This window comes from Lipophrys pholis (genome assembly GCF_963383615.2).
Source record: "Lipophrys pholis genome assembly, chromosome: 14".
Lineage (NCBI taxonomy): Eukaryota > Metazoa > Chordata > Actinopteri > Blenniiformes > Blenniidae > Lipophrys > Lipophrys pholis.
Genome location: NC_137633.1, coordinates 3,602,439 through 3,620,767, shown reverse-complemented (window position 1 = coordinate 3,620,767; position 18,329 = coordinate 3,602,439). Strand labels below are relative to the sequence as shown.

The window sequence follows — 18,329 nt, the reverse complement described above, 5'->3', positions numbered from 1 at the left end:
GAGAGACGGTGTGAATGATGTAGAGGCAGGGACGAGGCAGAGAGATGAGTGATGGCGCTGTGCAGCACACAGAGAGAGAGAGAGATGAGAGGGTTTAATAAGCAGCCATACGTAGCTCAATGCCATCTGTAGGTTCCTGCCTCCAGGGCTGTGTGCAGTCTGTGTGTGGGTGGATGGGTTTATATTCTCATCTCGCTCTCTGTGTCTTTCCTCTCTCCCTGCCTTCCCCTCGCTCTTTTTTTTTTCCCCTCTTCTCCCCCCTGCTATGTCCTCATCCCACCCTGGTTTTTATTTTTCTCTTCCCCTCACACATATGCCACCTCCTCCTCCTCCTCCTTACACCCTTCTCTTCTCCTCCTTCCTCCCTCCATCCCATCCAGGCTCCATGGTGCCGTTCTCCATGAGGCTGCTGCACGCCGAGCTCCCTCAGTACCTGGCCAAGCCCCAGGAGGCACTGGACCGCCTGCACATCCTCAAAACCGTCTGCCTCACCGTTAGTAGCACACATACCTGCGCACACGCCTCTGGACAAACATAAAGATATGCACACTCGGTAGTATTCGCACAGTAAAAGCCTCCACACCCAGGGAAAAGCACATTAGCCATACAAATCCTTAAGCCCACCTGTGTAAACAGCCAAATATGGTTGGATTTTAGAGATATTGAATATGCAGATTGCTAATACACACACGCGAAGGATTTCAGTGCTGGCAGTGCACCAACATTACCCCGGTGAAGTTTGAATCCATGCACTCCCCCTCCCCTCCTCCCTCATCAGATTCTGGAGAACTTGGAGAAAGGCTTGGCTGAAGATGGCAGTATGATTACCTTAACGCAAGAGAACCAGCAAGGTAAGCACACACAGGTTTCATTTTCTTTTAAGGACATTTAATTGACTTCTACCTCCAAACTCAACTGTGGCTACTGCCTACCAAACCTCATCACGGTCATTTCCTTCAGTGTGTCCTCCATTATTCTCCCCATGGGTTAGTATGCGATCGGGTGTTGGTCCTCACAAGAATATGAAAACAAGGAAAAACACTTACATGTGATGTATGAATATATGTCCTAATGGCAGGGGGTGCCCAAACACAAAAGAACATACGGAGACCCAGGTTCAAGTGCATCAGCATGTTAAATACAGGACATAAAAATCCGCCATTTTCACAGAGGCTGGTTATGTGAACGGTTCACATGAAAGAATAATAATAATAATAATGAGCACTTCTTTCTGAACGTAATCGTAGTCTCGTCTTAAAAATGTAGTATTTTCCCTCTTAGGGACATCTTTTTTTGTCTCCTAGTGAGATACAGTAAGTCTCCATGGGTTAATGAGCAATCATGTGTATGTCCTCACCAGCATATAAAACCAAGGACACGCATTATATTTCTATTCTTGATGGCAGCATCACATTGACTTATTTCCTGCATACTTTTTCCCAACCTGAGCTGTAACTACTACTTGTCTCACCTTTGAGTCCCCATGGTGATACGAGTCCCCGCGGGTTAGTGTGCAGTCAGGTGTTGGTCTCCACAAGGATATATAAACAAGGACGCGCACACACACACACACACACACACACACACACAAGCCCGCATGCACACAGGCATTTGGCGACAGACCTGGCCGCAGTCCCAGACTGCATCGCACTGTGGGAGGAGAGAGTGAGGTCACGGGCCCCAGTGGGCAATACACAACACAAGGCACACCTGGTGCAGGACTGCAGCACACTTTGGCCACACATCCACACACACACACACACACACACACACACACACACACACACACACACACACACACACACACACACACACACACACACACAGTGGAGCGCATACACCAGTGCGGTGTTGTGAAAGTGTTTAGCACCTCACTGCTTCGGTACTCTCGCTGAATATCAAATGGTCTCTCCAGCCCTTCACGCCAAGCAGATCAATACAGATCAATCCCGTCCAATCCACTCACATCTGCACAAGTGTGCGAGGGAAATAGGCCGGCACCTGCTCCTGAAATTCACCAGGCTTCACCTCGAAGACGCGCCGCCGCGCAATCTGCTCCCCTTCCCCTCCATCCTCTCTCCTCCTCGTTTCCTCTCCTTCGCCCTCCTCCCCCCTTCCAGTCCTCCTCTCCACCTGCTTCGTCTTTTTTTCTTCGACTCCTCTCCTTATTCACTCCCCTTATTCCTATTCTCTCATCTTCCTCCTTCCTCCTTTTCTCTCCTCTGTCCTCCTCCCCATTACCCTGTGTTTCCTCTTTCTTCCCGTCTTCTCTCGCTTCTCTTCGCATCACTCTTCATACTTCCTTCTCACCTCACTCTCCAAACTTCAGTCCTTTTCCCTCCATTTCTCTCCTCTTATCTTTCCCGCTCTGCCTTCATGTCTTCCCTCTTTCTCCACCCATCACAGTCCCCTTGCCCCCTTCTTCTTTATCCTCAAAACTTCAATCCCTCCTTCTCATCCTGTATTCTTTTCTTTCCTCTTCTCTTTTCCTTCATCCTCGCTCCTCTTCTTGTTTACATCGACCCTCATCTTGCCTCCTTCCCTTCTTTTTTTCTAAATTCTCCTCCCTTTAGTCTCCTTTTCTTTTTCCTCCTCTATCTGGTTCTCCTTTCCTGCCCCCTTCTTTCCCTCCCCTGCTCCGCTCTTTTTCTCCTCCTCCTCCTCCTCCTCCTCTTCTCCAGACTTTCACCAACTTTCCCACCGTCCCTCCGAGTCGCTCGGTGTAGTTGAGCTGAACCCACTCAGACGCTTGCATCTAATTGGTAAAATTGGCAGGGTGACGCATGCACTAATGTGTGTGTGTCTGCACGTCCAACCCACCCCACCCCCCACCCCCAAGTGTAAAGACTGTAATAGCTGTGTCCTCTGTCTCTCCCTCCCTCCCTCCCTCTACCCACGCAGACAGTCGACAGTCAAGTCAATAACGCTGGGCCTTGCCGTCACACATCAGACCCCTACTGAGTGATTAGCTGTTCTCCCCAGCACACACACACACACACACACACACACACACACACACACACACACGTGCGCGCGCGCAGCCGTGAATAGCAATAGGCAGCGCGCACAGACTCCTCCACTGTCTGAGAGGAGAGCCGGGCGTATGCCGCAGTGTCTTCCTCACCACCTCGCCTTTAAATAAACCCTGGTGGCAGGTTGGGGGGGGGTGGGGGGGGGGGGGGGGGGGGGTAATGAGAAGGATTGTGTGGTAAAAATATATTTCTTTAGGGGGGGGGTTACAGGGAGGCCTGAGAGAAAAGCAGGTGGAATGAAATCCAAAATCCAAAATAAATAAATAAATAAGTAAATAACGCTCCCCCCAATCCCCCTGTCTTCTTCTTCTCCTGTTCGCAGCGTCTTTAAAGCTGTGGAGGTCTCGTCTCAGCCGGGTCATGTACTCCATGGCCAACTGCCTGCTGCTGATGAAGGTAGGTGTGTGTGTGTGTGTGTGTGTGTGTGTGTGTGTGTGTGTGTGTGTGTGTGTGTGTGTGTGTGTGTGTGTGTGTGTGTGTGTGTGTGTGTGTGTGAGACTCAGAGATCTCTGATGCCAGGCTGGTGGAGGATTCACAGTGAAATCCCCCCAGACTGACCACTAATTGGATTCTTGGTCAGAGAGAGAGAGAGAGAGAAAGCACGAGGAGGAGAGGACAAGGTGTGTGTGTGTGTGTGTGTGTGTGTGTGTGTGTGTGTGTGTGTGTGTGTGTGTGTGTGTGTGTGTGTGTGTGTGTGTGTGTGTGTGTGTGTGTGTGTGTGTGTGTGTGTGTGTGTGTGTGTGTGTGTGTGTGTGTGTGTGTGTGTGTGTGCGGTTCACGTTGAGGCTGGAGAGAGACCCACAGTGCCATCTAGTGGTTAAAACTTAAAATCCAATGTTTTCAAAGCTCATTTTTCTCTCAGTTTTATCGCTCCGATATGACAAAGTCTCACTTTTAATGAATGAAAACAGTCTTTTTGTGTGTATAGCACACTTTTCAACAACATCACAAGTTTCCACATGGACTATATTTCACTTTCATCCATTGTTTACCTTTTATTACGATATACACATAATGCGTTTTTTTTAAGCCTGATATTGAAGCTTTTCTCACCCCAGTCTACCTGGAGGATCAAATTAACAAAGTAAGAGTTACAATTCTATCTTTAAAGATTTGAGAAAAAGTGAATACATATGTACATTTCTTCTTTGTTGTAATCAATGAGCTGAGGCCAGTGGTGGCGTAGAGGCTGGACAAGCGGACTAAAGTTTGATTAATTTATTCTTATTCTATCTTGGCTTTGGCCTTGTAAGCATCATATTTACATCTTATTAACATTTTAACTTTCACTTTGAATTCCCGTCAGCATTCTGAGGTCATCACTCTTTACATGATGATATTTCGTCCCCGTTTATTTAGTTGATTTGGTCCTAATATACTGCCTTGAATAATAAAAGTAAAAATTATTATTAGTCTATTAGCAAAAATGGTCCCCCCCCCCCCCCCCCCCTAATTCATTTTCTGTCTGAGTGATGAATTAATCATGTGATTATTGCAGCTCCGCTCTGAGCAAATGTCAGGTAAAATAGCAGATTGCAGTCTAAACAATTACAATAACGGCGAATACAAAGTGCAGCATTTCATAGTTGTGTTCATCGTATCACGAGGACGCGATATTAAAGCACACACACACACACGCACACGCACACACACACACACACACACACACACACACACACACACACACACACCCTCTCTGGCCTCTCTGTCGCCCCGCTCAGCATTCCAGTCACCATGTGAGCGATGCGGAGGTGGGACAAGGGTCACATCGCCCCACTAATGCTCCATATGTTTGATTAATGCTCTCCCCCCTCTCTCTCTCTCCATCTCTGTCTCTCTCCATGTCCAAACTCTGCTCTCTCTCTTTTTTTTTTTTAATCCCCCCCTCCTTCCCCCGCTTGCCCTCCACCTGTCTCTGCCCTCCCACTGTTTACCTCGCTTCACCTCTCTCGCCATCCATTCTTCACCCCCTCCCTCTCCTTCATCCCGACCCGTCTCCTCCTCCGTCCTCAGGACTACGTTCTGGCCGTGGAGACCTATCACTCCATCATCCAGTATGAACCCCAGCAGAGAGTGCAGCTGCTCAGCGGTATCGGACGGATCTTCTTGCAGGTCTGCACATTAACGGCTGGATGGATTAGATAGAAGACGTTCGGTGTGCCTTGCTCGGCTTATTGATCTGAAGAGGGGAGCGATAAGATGGTTCTCAAATTAGACAGATTTTAGAAAAGTAACGTGCACAATATTTCCCGGGTACGCTCTGGTTTGTACGTGAGAAGTTCATTATTCGCGGAGTTAAATCCTTGAGATGTCGGATTGTTCAATAAGTTAAAAAAAATCAGCCGAAATGCTTCTTAAAGCTCAAGGCGGCTGTGTGGACGCAGCCGATGGTCGATGGACCAGAGCTCCTGCTCCTTTCTCCACCGCGCCGCCAAAACCACCGGGCTGTGATACGCGTTATTAATATTGACTGCGTCTCCATTGGATGTGGAGCCGTGGATCACGGGAGCTCGAGCTTTAAACAAAAGCAAGGCGCGGCGGGAGGCGCTGCTCGGTGTGGATGCTCCTCTGTGCTTTGAATTCTCATTTCAGAGTTTTCTTTGACTTAAAAAAAAAAATTCCTCCGCCGTCGCTAATTTAGAAGCACTACAGGACATTTTAACGTCGTCTTATCGACTCGTGAGATCGTCGGTTGTTTTACCTGCACTGCCGAGTCTCGGTTCGGTTTGGTGGAAGACTATGAATACTTTAAATAATACTACCCATGAGCCTCTCGGGGTAAAGCAATCCGAGTTATTAGTGTGTCATTTGCAGTAGATGATCGCATTACATCTTTTTTAATACACAATCTCGTTCCTTATTTTGTAGATTTTTTTTTTTTGTTTGTTTTTTTTGGTTCGTTTCATTCATTATCCCATTTGTTTGCTCTCGCCCCGAGAACTCATGTTCCGCTCGCCGCTTTTGTTCTTTGCCAGATCGGGGACGTGAAAACGGCGGAGAGGTACTTCCAGGATGTGGAGAGCGCCTGCCAGATGAAAGGCGGCCAGCTCGGTCACACCACGTGCGTGCTAATGAACAGGTACGTCTCGCGCCTCCGTGCAGCGCGCGAACTCGGCGCTGCACGGGATTCTGCTTTTTTTTTTTTTTCTTTCTTCCGGGGCTTTTCGCAGATTCATGTTTCCTCGTGGCGTGTGATGTAGCACAGGAGGTCACACCTCGGCGGCTTTTTGCCTGAGGTGACGTCAAGGATGAGGCACAATCGCAACAGGCGAGTCGATGCTCATTCCAAAAGGCCTCGCTTACAACAGCTGGATACGGCTGTTTTTATTTGTTCTACTTTAAGTACAAAATGGTACAGATGGCAGCAATAAATGTAAACGCACGTCGCCGTGGGAGCCATTACAACTGGACGTGTGTATAGATTATAAACTGAGAAAAGAAATTACAAAATGGCTCAAAACGCCATTTACAAAATAAAAGCTTGTTTATTTTGTAGCTTCGCAAGAAGAGGCATTGACAGCACAGATGATTGCAGTTAAGTCATGTACCTGGTTTTCCGTCGTTGTGGACGTTGTGCTCTGTCGCACTTCCTGCGTCGGTGTCGCATCAAAACAGAGAAGCAGTTCGAACACAATCGCAAGTGGAAGAGACAAAGCGACACAAGTCAGACTCCTGATGTGTTTTGGGTCGTTTATCCTTGATTTTTTTGAGCTTTTTCACTTCTGACTTCTTTTGCGATGGCGTGCATTAAACATGGACATCACACAATAGAAATACATTTGCAATACATTTTTTTGCAGGCTCACCAGAAATATTAGTGTTTTAATCCTGTGCATATAACATGACTGCCTAAAGGGGTCATGTTATATAACTTTTCAACACTTTCACATGGTCCCGAAACCTTCAGTATTCAATGTTTATTGCTTTGTCTTGATTTTCCTCCGTTTGAATATTGGATCATAGGAGCTGCATTCAGAATCTGCTGTGTCTGTGTGAGCTGGACTGGCTCCGCCCACACATGCCCATCTATGGGAAGAGGAGGAAGTACTTCCTCTCGTGGTGCCATGTGCCAGAGCAGAGCTGCCTAATTGTGGGAGGAGTCAAAGGGAGGAGCCTACCTTGATTGGGATTGGCTAAACCCCCGATGACACGATATAGGGTTTGATTTCTGATTGGCTGGTTGGAGCAACACACTTTTTAAAACCTGAAACAAGCCAGGGAGAGAGAGGACAGACTGTCTTCACTTCTGGGGCGTCAGTCCAGGTATGGAGACGATTATTAATATTGGAAAACCTTTAGAAAGGGAATTTTTCATAATATGACCTCTTTAAACAATTTATTCCTTATGAATGAAACATGTCCACAATGTGACCAGAACACAGAGATTTTTTTATTTGAATTTTTTTTTTTAATTGTTCGTGTTTCTCAGGCCAGTAAATCCAGCTTGTGTGTGATGTTTTCCTGTTCCAACGTGAAGCTTCCTGCATGCAAATGGCCTTCTGCATGAATCAATGGCCGCCCGCCCCAGGTCTGCGCGGACAAACCTGACTGGCCTTCAAAAGGTCTCGGCCTCAATCTCATCCCGAAACCTTTTTGGCAGGAATTGGAATCCCGCCTGTGAGGCCGACCTTCACACTGAAGAGGAGCGGGCTGACCTCGGCAATACTGCTGTGGACGGACGGGAGGGAAACTCCTGCACAGAGCCAAAAACTAAAAAGAGAGAGAATTTGATGCTGTTAGAGCTGCAGATTAATTTTAAGTTTAGATTAATAAGCAAAGTTACGCGACATTCAAATTTCCCAGACTTGATTGGTGCATTTATACAAAATTGGCTGTAACCGTGAAGCTCTTTGTCCCGACAAAACTCAGAACTCAGAACCCTGCATCTTTACCAGAATGTGTCTGTGTTCCAGGGCCTTCGTCTACCTCAGTCAGAACAACTACGCCGACGCGCACACGTCCTTCGTCGAGGTGTTGAAAATCGACCCGAAAAACCCCGTCGTGAGTATTACATCCACTGCGCCGTCCTGCTGTTGAGATTATTCATTCCGGACTCACTCCGGCTTTCAAGTATTCACAGAGAGACTGTAAAGTATATCTATATTCCCCAACATGTTGGAAAACTCCATTTTATTCATAAACAACAGTAATCTCATCAAAAGGTTTCCCCTCACTCTAACTTGACCTACAACCGTGTTTCCAGGTTTATTTTTTATCCTCGTCTTTACTTTGGCGCCACACTAGCAATGCGTGTTCTCCTAAACCTTCATACGATCCGCCGTATCGAGATGTAGCAGCAGATGGTTAGTAATGATGCTGGGGTCAAATTACGTGCATCTGCGGCGACACGTCACGAGTTAAGGGAAGCGTTCCGGCTTAAGGATTTATTTGAGCTTTCCTATTATGGTCGTCCGTTCTTCATGCAGGGGGTGAAATTAGGACGAGGCAGGTGTCAAATTACAAGCACCGGAACGCTGCATTGGGAAGGGTTTTCTAGGAGATGGTAAAATGCTGAGCCGTTTTGAAAAGCTTGTATTCATTAAGCCTCTGCGCCCGCTCACTCCCTGTGTGCATCGCCAGGCCAACAACAACGCGGCCGTGTGCCTGCTCTACTTGGGGCGCCTGAAGGAGTCCCTGGGCCAGCTGGAGGGCCTGGTGCAGCAGGACCCCACGCTGTACCTCCACGAGAGCGTCCTCTTCAACCTCACAACCATGTACGAGCTGGAGTCGTCCCGCAGCACGCAGAAGAAGCAGGCGCTGCTGGAGGCCGTGGCCTGTCGGGAGGGCGACAGCTTCAACACGCAGTGCCTCAAACTGGTCTGAGGGGGAGGGGGGGCAGGCAGGCGGTGGGGGGGAGGGGCTGCAGGGAAAAACTACTCAGTGAAGCGAATCTGTGGAGGGAATTAAAACTGTTGAAAGAAAAAGTGAAGGTTAATGGTTAGTTGTCAGAGTGCAGGTTCTTCTGAAGAGTGATCTCCACATTAACAGCTCACACACACACACACACACACACACACACACACACACACACACACACACACACACACACACACACACACACACACGTTTCTATTTAGATTACGAAATTCTTGAAAGAAACTCTCTAGAAAAAAAAAAAAGAGAATTCCAGGTTATCCACACCACTCACAGGCCCAGCTCAGCTTAGCATGACTACTGGAAACACGATGTCTTATTTCAATTCCACCAGGAAAAAACCAAAGTGTGGAGAGTTCCAGTTTCACCGGGGGGGGGGGGGTCACGCCCGCAAAGCTATTTCCTGACCGGGCCCTTCGGTTGTTGCTAGGCAACAAGCAAGGAATCCTCTGAGTCGCTGAACAGAGCCGAGAAAAAAAAAAAGAAATTGAAGAGGCCGAGGGACCTCTGTGACCTGCGGGGCAAAGGTGGTACGATCCAGCGAGAACCACTGCTGCAGAGCTGATCACCTCCAGTGTTCTAATCCAGCGGCGAACCGCCCCGATCACGTGCAGCAGCTCCTCCGATCTCAATCTGAACGGCTCGATGCACTTCCTGTTGCCCCGTGGCACCTTTCCTCTTCATTCTCCCAGATACCTGGGAAGTCTTATAGGATTACAAAACTGTCCAACGGTCAGAAACAAATTGTGAATCGATGATTTGCTCCTTCTTCGGCGTAGAAAACAAAATAAAAAAAAGCTTCACTGCTTCAGTCCACCACGGGGGGGGGAGAGACATTTCTACATATTTTTACTAAATTACAACAGTTTCCTGTTTCTATTGGGGGGGGGGGACCCAGCTCAATATAGTAGAAGATATTTAATGACATATGATGGTAAGATGTTTTTAAAACGGTTCTTTCAGAAAGGTTGTTTTTTTTCTCTCAACATAACAAAAACAAATGCAAGTTTCAAAATAAACCCCTAAAAACTGGATTCTGCCACATCTCGTTTTCAGTATTTGTGCCAAGCTGAGCGAAGCGTTTGTGCTCAAGCTTGCACGAGGACTAGTTTGCGGGCCGCACCACTACTGAGGAATCCAGCCATCCTGGACGTGGGCATTACCCTCTGCGTCAGTGTGCTTAAAGACTTAACAAACCTCCGTCGAGGCACTTTTGTTTTTTTTTTTAAAACTTCCTCCTTCGCAGACCCCGATAATACTGGATTAACTCGTCCAAGACCACTTCGGTCCGCAGGGTTAAAACCGAACGAGCTCAGATCCACTGAACAAAAGCTGTAAAATATTAGTGATCCAAAATTGTACATATCGTTGATTTGTTTTATTTCTTTATGATTAGAAAAAGAATAATAGTCTTTTTATTGATTTGTGTTCTGTTTACATTTTGTTGCTGATCATATTTATGTATCTTCAAGGAAATTGTGTTATATCCTAAATAAAACTGTTCTTTTAAATCAGCCTGTGTGACTCGGTGGTACGTCGTATTTAAAAAAAAACACACACAAGTGAGAGGAGCAGCGGCTTTATTGTCCCAACAGAAATCTGATTCTTTCACACATCAGCAGACGAAGAACGTTTTGCCTACAGATTTATTAAAAACCTATTCAAAACTTAACTGGGCAATGCATCACATCTCAGGAATGGGCACTAGGTGGCAGCAGTGAGTCATTGCAGGACCCAGTTTGCCGCCTAATTTCAGAAGTTAAAAGACAGAGTACATGAACCCCTGAATTTAAAAGGTTTTGGCTTCTTTGTTTTTTTAATAAACAATATTTGCATTTTTCAAGCCACACACATTTTGTTAAATTCAAACGTCTTCAAGCCTCCGCATGTCAAAAATAAAAACTTCAGGCTTCTGTGAGGGTTTGCAGGATCTTAGCAGCAGAACCTTTAAGTCCTGGAAGTTTACCTGGTACAGATACTGAACGCCTCGTAAAAACTTGCTCAAATCCAGACAATTCTCATCTTTCAGCTCCCGACACACCGACCTTCGGGACACTGCTGCAGATCCGTCCCGCACACACTTTAAAAAAAAAAAAAAAAGAAGAAATAGAGAATTTCGATTGGAAGCAACTGCTGCTCGTCTACGTTGATGCTAAAATGCACCAGTGAGTGTCGTTCCAATAAACCGGGTTCTAAACATTAGAGGTGTGAGCAGGCGCCCTCCGGGGGCCGTTAGGACCCCTGCAGTGACGCCACGTACTTCTGGCGGATGTCGTACTCGTCGGCGGGTCTGTTGTGCGCCTTCCACACGGGCTCACCGACAAACAGCCTCATGGCCTTGGTGTAGTTCTGGGAAACAAAAGGGATGAGACTGCACTTCAGATGAAAGACAAAAAAAAAAAAAAAACAGCAGCCTGGAGGTCAAATGAAAATCTAAGTACATTTCCAATCACAGGTTTCATCTGGGAGCGTGAGCAGCGAGCCCTCTGCGGCGACCCGCCGCGTCTCCGGTGCAGAATTTAAGAAGATTTAACTTTTAAACGCGAGAATGTTTTTTTTTTTTTTTTTTAAATCACCGTTTCTTTGCTCCTCTATTATGTAATCAAGTCTGGCATCCAGGGAGCCGGCTGCAGTGTGACGTCGCACGGAATGGAAAATTATGCAATCCCTCTGCAGATTATATAAAGTGTTCTCTTTTTTTGGGGGTTTATTGAAATTTCACAGGTAAAATTGTACGGTTGTACTGGTCAGTTGTAATGGTCTATGGTAAAAAAAAATGTTAAGAACAAAAACAAGGAAAACAAACAAAGCATAAACAAACAAGATTTACAAAAAGATTGAAGAGTAAATAAGTAAAATAAAAAGATCAAAATCCATCGTGAAGACAAACATCACACATATAAATTGTTCTGCCTTTTCAGCATGACTCAGATTTTTTTTATTGATTTTTATGATGCGCTGACGGGTTGGCACTTTTTAATCTCGTTGTACTGGTGACAAAGTTTCTACTCTATTAAAGGATGATTGAATGACGTGTGATAAACCCATGACAGGGTTTCTGAAGCAGTTTCTTAACTTTGTTGTTTTTCATTGATTTCCATGCTTCTTTTTTTTTTTTTTTTTGCATCCGTCTTCTTCTGCACATATTGATGTCACAACAATAATAAATAAATTTGTGACGTATTGTGCAGCCCTACCGTTTGGCACTTTAATCTCTCGTTTTCTAGGAATGCAATAAACTACGGGTGCTTCCTAATAGTACCTCCCACCTCCTTTCCTCTCCACGCTTCCTTCTGTGGATGACGTCACGGGGGTTAAGGAGAGGCGTTGGGAGGCTTCCTCGAGGTGATCGCGTTGTTTTTACAATCACACATACCGTCTCGTCCAGGGTGAAGCGGTGGTAGATGCCGGCTGGCAGGGTGATGAGGTCCCCCTTGGACATGGCGATTCTGATCCAGCGGTCCTTCTTGTCCCGGACGTCAAAGTAGGCCTGGCCGTCCAGGATGTAGCGGATCTCGTCGTCTAAGTGCAGATGCTCCTGAAAGAACATCTTCAGCTGGAGAACACAGAGCAGTTTAATGTCAACAGACGGCGATCTTAATCTTGTTGTGTCTTCGTCTGGAACAGCCGGGTAATAAATGCTTTCTCGTTGCTGTCAAAACTGTGAAAATAAATTGTAATCTGAGCGACAATTCCGGGACGCTGTTCGATCTGTGACTGGATTTGACAGTAAAGTAATAACAGGGAGACGCTGTTTTCATGCAGCTCACCTTGTCCTCGTAGTTTGGCAGCGTGTCCTCCCGAATAGTGATGATGTCCATGTAGGAGTAGCCCTGGTCTTTGCGGATCTTCTCCAGCTCTGGATCGTTCTCATAGACATCGGCATTCAGCTGCAAAAACAAGAACACAAAATAAGCAGTTAAAACGTGAAAAAAAGGCTGGTTTTTTTTTTAAACACTGAGATATCAACAATGCGGAGGAACAGATTTTTTGGCTTAAAATCTCAAAAGTGTAAAGTAAATTAAAGAGGACCCAAATGTGAGCCTTGTGGAACCCCGCGGAGTTTCCAAAGGTGTGCTTTATTTTTTAAAAAAAAAATTTCGGGAGGGGGGGGGGGGGACTTTAAATACACAAAGTAGGACGCACTTGTTTCCAGATTGGCATAAACACCATTGGGATTTCTGTGGAGAAAATTTATCTAATAGTGCCAAAGCACGGTTCTTTCATTCTTTTGTCACTCAATGCACAGGTTATTATTATATACTTATTTTGTAGTTTCCAACACACAGAGTCACTGAGCCGCCCAGTGGAACATGCCCCCCCCTACCTTCCAGTAACAGACCCCGAGCTGCTTCAGCTCCTCCAGGGACGCGGCCTGGTTCGGCTCCAGCCGGTGGGGCTTCCTCTGGTCCTCCTCGGAACTGTCCATGTACCAGGCCTCGATACCCATGGCGGAGATCAACCTTGTTTATTCACTTTATTCAGTTCACACGGTCAGGCTGGTGAGCGCTTTAAGTTTGTTGTCGGTCACGTGGGAGCAGCATGACTTCCTGTGTGATGCCTTCAGGGACCAACAGAAAAGTGGGAGAGAATCGTTTTCTGCTTAATGGCGTTACTAAAACGAACAGTAACTATTCGTATGACCTGGTTGTGAATTTGAACTTAAAAAATCTTAGTCGTGCTTCTTTTTGCTCCTTTTCCAAACGTATCTTGTTAATTTTGTGTCGCTTCATGGTCAACTTCTTCAGTAAGCCTCTGTTATTGTTCTGTTGTTTTAATTTGTAATACACGAGTTGCTGTTTTATATATTTGCTCTAATTTTCTCTTATGATTTAGGGTCAGTGTGCGTCCATTTGTTTTGTGTTTTTTTTAATTGTTCTCTGAATTGTTATTCTCTTTTCATCAAATTGTGTCCAACAATGGGGTGATTTTTACTCTTGTATTTCACTTTCCTTTATCAAAAATGCTTAAATAAACGTGTTCCTGCTCAGGTTTGAGTATAAAGAAGAGTTAAAGAAAAATGTATCACACGAGGTTGGAATTTGAACTCACGCCTGCAGAGCTCAAAGGAAAAACAACAACCCTCCAGGTGAATCTTTCACACATGCACCGCTTAACATATTCAATAAATCACCTGCCATACTTCAGACATATCTCAATAACTTCTTTGAAACTATAAAAATGATTATTTGCATGGAAAATAACAAATTCAATTAACATTTTGTACCAAAATTCAAGTCATTTCACTCAGTTGAAGTGAGAAATTCTTTTAGCAGATAAATAACTATAGTCTCACCGCTTATTTGGAAGGTAATGTGCGTTTTCATGATATCAGTTTATATGTGAAACGGTACATTCGATATGCAGTGATTATATTTCACAGTTATTAATATCATTTTATTAAAAGAGCATTCGTGGATTATCCTCTACAGAATTATTTTGATTCTGTTATTTCACATTAGGTGGTGTCTGGTCTTTTTTTTTTTTTTTTTTTTTAACCCTGTATGGTTGGATAGGTTTGTGTTGCTACTTTCATTGATGTTGTCCTTCATTTTTTTTATCCCTGGAATTAAGACATAAGGTTAAAATGCTCATATCACAGTATCAGTTAAGACTTGAATGTGTCACAAGTGTTTTGAAGTCGATTGAGGATCATTTGTGAGGAAAATGCAGTAAATAAATGACTGGAAATGAGGATTTGAAGTTACATTTATATTCTTTCTTCTTTTTTTTTTTAACAGACAATGTCTTTGACAGTGGACGGCGGTGGGCAGAGAAACCGTCCAGCTTCCTGGTCTAGTGTTTACTGTGGACTGGCTGTTTTGCATGCAGGTACCGTGGATTCCCAACCACTCATAGGAAATGACTGATGTGTATCTGTGAGTCGTGTAAAGTAGAAACGTTTTCAAAGTGCAGACATTTCTTGTCTTTTTTTTTTTTTTTTTCTTCTTTAATCAAATACGCTACAATCTGAATCCCAAGTAATCTGAAGATGTTTGTTGTTGCTTCCTTTCCATATGGACACTGGTTTTCCAGTGAGTTATGTGCCATTCCACCAACATTTCTCCGACTCCGCCACTGTCACCCAACTGCGCTGATTGGATCTTTTGACCCTCCGTTCCCATTTGTTAGGTCTTGAAGGGAATCATTTTCACCTCCACTGTTTTGTTGATTGGACAGGGTCGACCCATGACTCCGTCTTTCATAGCTCCTCACGTCAAATTCACTCTTGTGAAGACGTTTTTAACGGCAAGTCCACCGAATCTCATGCTCATTTCACCTAACGTGAAACCACAATGCTCAAACTAAACAACTGGACACAAAACCTCTTTCAGACATAATATTAATAATAATAATAATAAAGGAGTTAACACTTATCATTGTCTGTATTTCACAAGCGCTAAAGGCACAAAGCCTCAACATAGATGGAACATTATTCTACACTTCTTAATCATAATTTATGAGTTCAATCTGTTTCTGAGATTTCAAAGTGAGACTTGATGGACATAATTTTGATAATAGAGTGCCGACGAGGATGGGATTCGAACCCACGCGTGCAGAGCACAATGGATTAGCAGTCCATCGCCTTAACCACTCGGCCACCTCGTCCACTTATAGCCTGTTGTCACTTTAAATTCTAACTACGAATGGAGAAACACCACTTTTATTTGACTTTTGTGCTGTACAGATTAAGCAAAGTTTTTATACCACAGTCGTCAAGGTTCAAAGGACATGTTTCGTGGGATTGCACAAGAGTTCACTTGTTTGTTGAGTCATCACAGAGACGGTTTGTGTTGCTTTGACTGCCAAGATCAGCCACCATTAGCTTTGCCTTGATTTCTACAACTGTGGAAGTGAAGATCAGGAAAAGAGGCCACTTTATTAAAAAAACAAACAAAAAAAAAACATATCTCATTATTAACAACCAAGATTGTTTAATCAAGTATTTTAACATTTTTACAAAACTGAAAAACACAAACATATAATATGCATTTGTCACATCTGTCCACCAGATGACGCCAAATACCAACAAATATAGAGAGCAAACCATATAAAAAGGATTAAGGTAATATAAAATATGGTGTGTTGATATCCTGATGGTTTAATAATGATTTTACAACCTTAAAGATTCAGTTTTGAACTAGACCTAGACTCTTTGAACTACAGCCAGTCCAGTGGTGGCAGACAGCTTGTTATGTCAGAGGTGTGATGTCATAGAAAACACATATCAGTCAGTGTCACTCACACTTCCCTGCAGGTGACTTTACTCTAAACGGCTCCCAGCGTGCGGTCCCGTTGCTGATTGCAGCCAGTGAATCCTTTCTCCATGTGAGATTTAACCACGAGCAGGACGGTGCAGCGACTAACAAGATGGCCACGGATGGAGTCATGGGTGACATCCACTGCAGCATTCTGCGGCAACAAATTCTGCATGGAAATGAACGCAGACAAAGGATGAACAGTCTGGATCAGACCAAAGAACAGAGGGAAATTCTTTTGGTGGAAAGGTTTGACAAAGTCACAAAGGAGACTGAGGAACTGACCCAGCTTACCCAAGAGGAACCCCAGGAGCTCCAAGAGAAGCACCAACTTCTCAAAACTTTGGAGGTCAAGAAAGAGGCCCTTGTCCAGGAGAATGTCTGCTGCTTTGCAGCAGGAGATGAAACGAATATCCAGACAGGTTGGAGATGCAATGACATGCAGAAAGACGACAGCCGAACTGGTCACTGCCACAGACGCCATGGAACGTCAAACCAAGGCCCCGAGGAAAGAGCCCCGGCTTCTCACCAACCAATATGAGAAGGAACGTGCTTAGCAGGCCATGGGTGAGGAAAGACATTACCAAGAATTCATACGCTGAACTGGTGTTTGACTATAATATCCTCCAGGAAAAGGAGGAATCCTTCAGTAAAACCTACAGCAAGCTCTTCAAACAACTCCTGAAAGAAGAGGACTGGTCAGAAAAGTGTGATTCACTTCAAAAGGAAATTAATGACCTCAAACCAAAACAGAACAACTTGACAGAAGAAATTGTTGCTTGTCACCAGACTCCTCACAGACGTAAACAAGAACAAAGAAGAGTACAAGTCACTGGCAAAATAAAAAAAACGTCTCTGGTCAAACAAATGGCCTCTCTGGAGAAAGAGCTCAAAGTGCTGGAGACAAAGCAGTCAGAACAATAAGCTCTGGAGAAGGAGAACAAAGCAATGGAGGTGAAAAACGGAGCGCTCAGGCAATCTAGTTTCACTGAGAGATGGTAAACAACCTGCAACGATCTCTTGAAGGTGAAAAGGCTTTGAACTCAGGGCACAGTAGTCTGACAGTGGAGAGAGATGCACTCATCCGACAGCACGGCCTTCTACGGAAAGAATCTGGAAGGATGAAAAAGCAGATATCGAAAGAGGACGATCTGAAGAGGAACTGTGCAAATCTGAAATCAGCACGGCAACTTGGAAGAAGAAAGTGAAAACCTGCAACCTCGCTCATCCTGAGTGTATTTGATTCATTTTCTAAAGATATTATTCAATAAAAGAGAGGATTTCTTGATTTCTTGAAAGCCGCCCCGAGGAGGCATGGCTTAGTAGCAGTGTCGCCAATGAATGATTAACACTATGAGTGACTGACGTGACGTTAAACCAGTCAGAGACATTTCTAGTCCGAGATCTGGGGCGACTTTTAAATTTCCCCGAGCTCAGTGGTTGGCTTAAAGTCAGTTCTGGTTTGATCTTTGTTGAGATGAAGACAACAACTCTGTCACATCTCTTCTAATTTACCCGTTTCAGAAGAGAAATTTGGCTGAAATGCTGGAGGACAAGTTCAACTTTCACCTTCATTGTTATATATATATATATATATATATATATATATATATATAGGATATGGCCATCCACTATACCACTTTATTAAACTGAGGGTCATAAAGTCCTGCATGAATATAAGCAAAGCCCAAGTTCTCCCTGGACAAATCTATTTTTGGATTTTGAGAGGAATCTCATAATGAAACATTCTACCAGGAGTGGGGTTCGAACCCACGAGGACTGTTGTCCATTGGATCTTAAGTCCAACGCCTTAACCACTCGGCCATCCTGGTGCTTACATGAGGACTGATAGCGGCGACTTACCGTAGATAAAGATAGGAAGGGCGAGCGCAGGCCTGTTATGACAGCAGGTAATTCAGCAAACACATGACATAGATAAGATAGGATGATCATTTCAAGAAAATCTGATGTTTCATAGGTTCACAATTTAAGCTTTTGGTGCATTTTCTTGTTTAAAATCAACAACCTGTGAGCAACACATTGCTTTGAATCCACAAGATTAGGTTCACAATAAAAATTCAATAAACATAATTACATCATGGTTTAAAATTTACAGGGTGAAAGTCGCTTATGGGCCTCATGTGCATGTTTTTTTTTTGTTGTT

The 18,329-nt window shown here is 44.5% G+C and overlaps 2 protein-coding genes across 3 annotated transcripts in view; one reads left to right on the top strand and one right to left on the bottom strand.

Moving 5' to 3' along the window:
* Nucleotides 1–10,423, top strand: part of trappc12 (trafficking protein particle complex subunit 12) — a 38,826-nt gene extending 28,403 nt beyond the window's left edge. Inside the window, exons 6-12 of the mRNA XM_080479788.1 lie at nucleotides 381–493; nucleotides 779–851; nucleotides 3,355–3,428; nucleotides 5,046–5,144; nucleotides 6,008–6,111; nucleotides 7,946–8,033; nucleotides 8,613–10,423. Coding sequence (XP_080335914.1) covers nucleotides 381–493; nucleotides 779–851; nucleotides 3,355–3,428; nucleotides 5,046–5,144; nucleotides 6,008–6,111; nucleotides 7,946–8,033; nucleotides 8,613–8,855 — 794 coding nt within the window. The 3' untranslated portion in view covers nucleotides 8,856–10,423. The remainder of the gene's footprint in view (nucleotides 1–380; nucleotides 494–778; nucleotides 852–3,354; nucleotides 3,429–5,045; nucleotides 5,145–6,007; nucleotides 6,112–7,945; nucleotides 8,034–8,612) is intronic.
* On the bottom strand, nucleotides 9,861–13,462 carry adi1 (acireductone dioxygenase 1). 2 transcript variants are annotated; one of them, XM_080479789.1, is made up of 5 exons: nucleotides 13,234–13,462; nucleotides 12,677–12,796; nucleotides 12,283–12,462; nucleotides 11,167–11,255; nucleotides 9,861–10,986 (listed from the first exon to the last, which is right to left on the bottom strand). In XM_080479789.1, exons 1-5 carry the CDS (start codon nucleotides 13,354–13,356, stop codon nucleotides 10,932–10,934), a joined length of 567 nt encoding a protein of 188 aa, XP_080335915.1. In that variant the 5' UTR covers nucleotides 13,357–13,462; the 3' UTR covers nucleotides 9,861–10,931. The 2 variants fall into 2 exon arrangements, with proteins under 2 accessions (XP_080335915.1, XP_080335916.1); XM_080479790.1 differs by lacking the exon at nucleotides 9,861–10,986 and having other exon boundaries at nucleotides 10,994–11,255.
* Nucleotides 13,463–18,329: the final 4,867 nt, after the last annotated feature.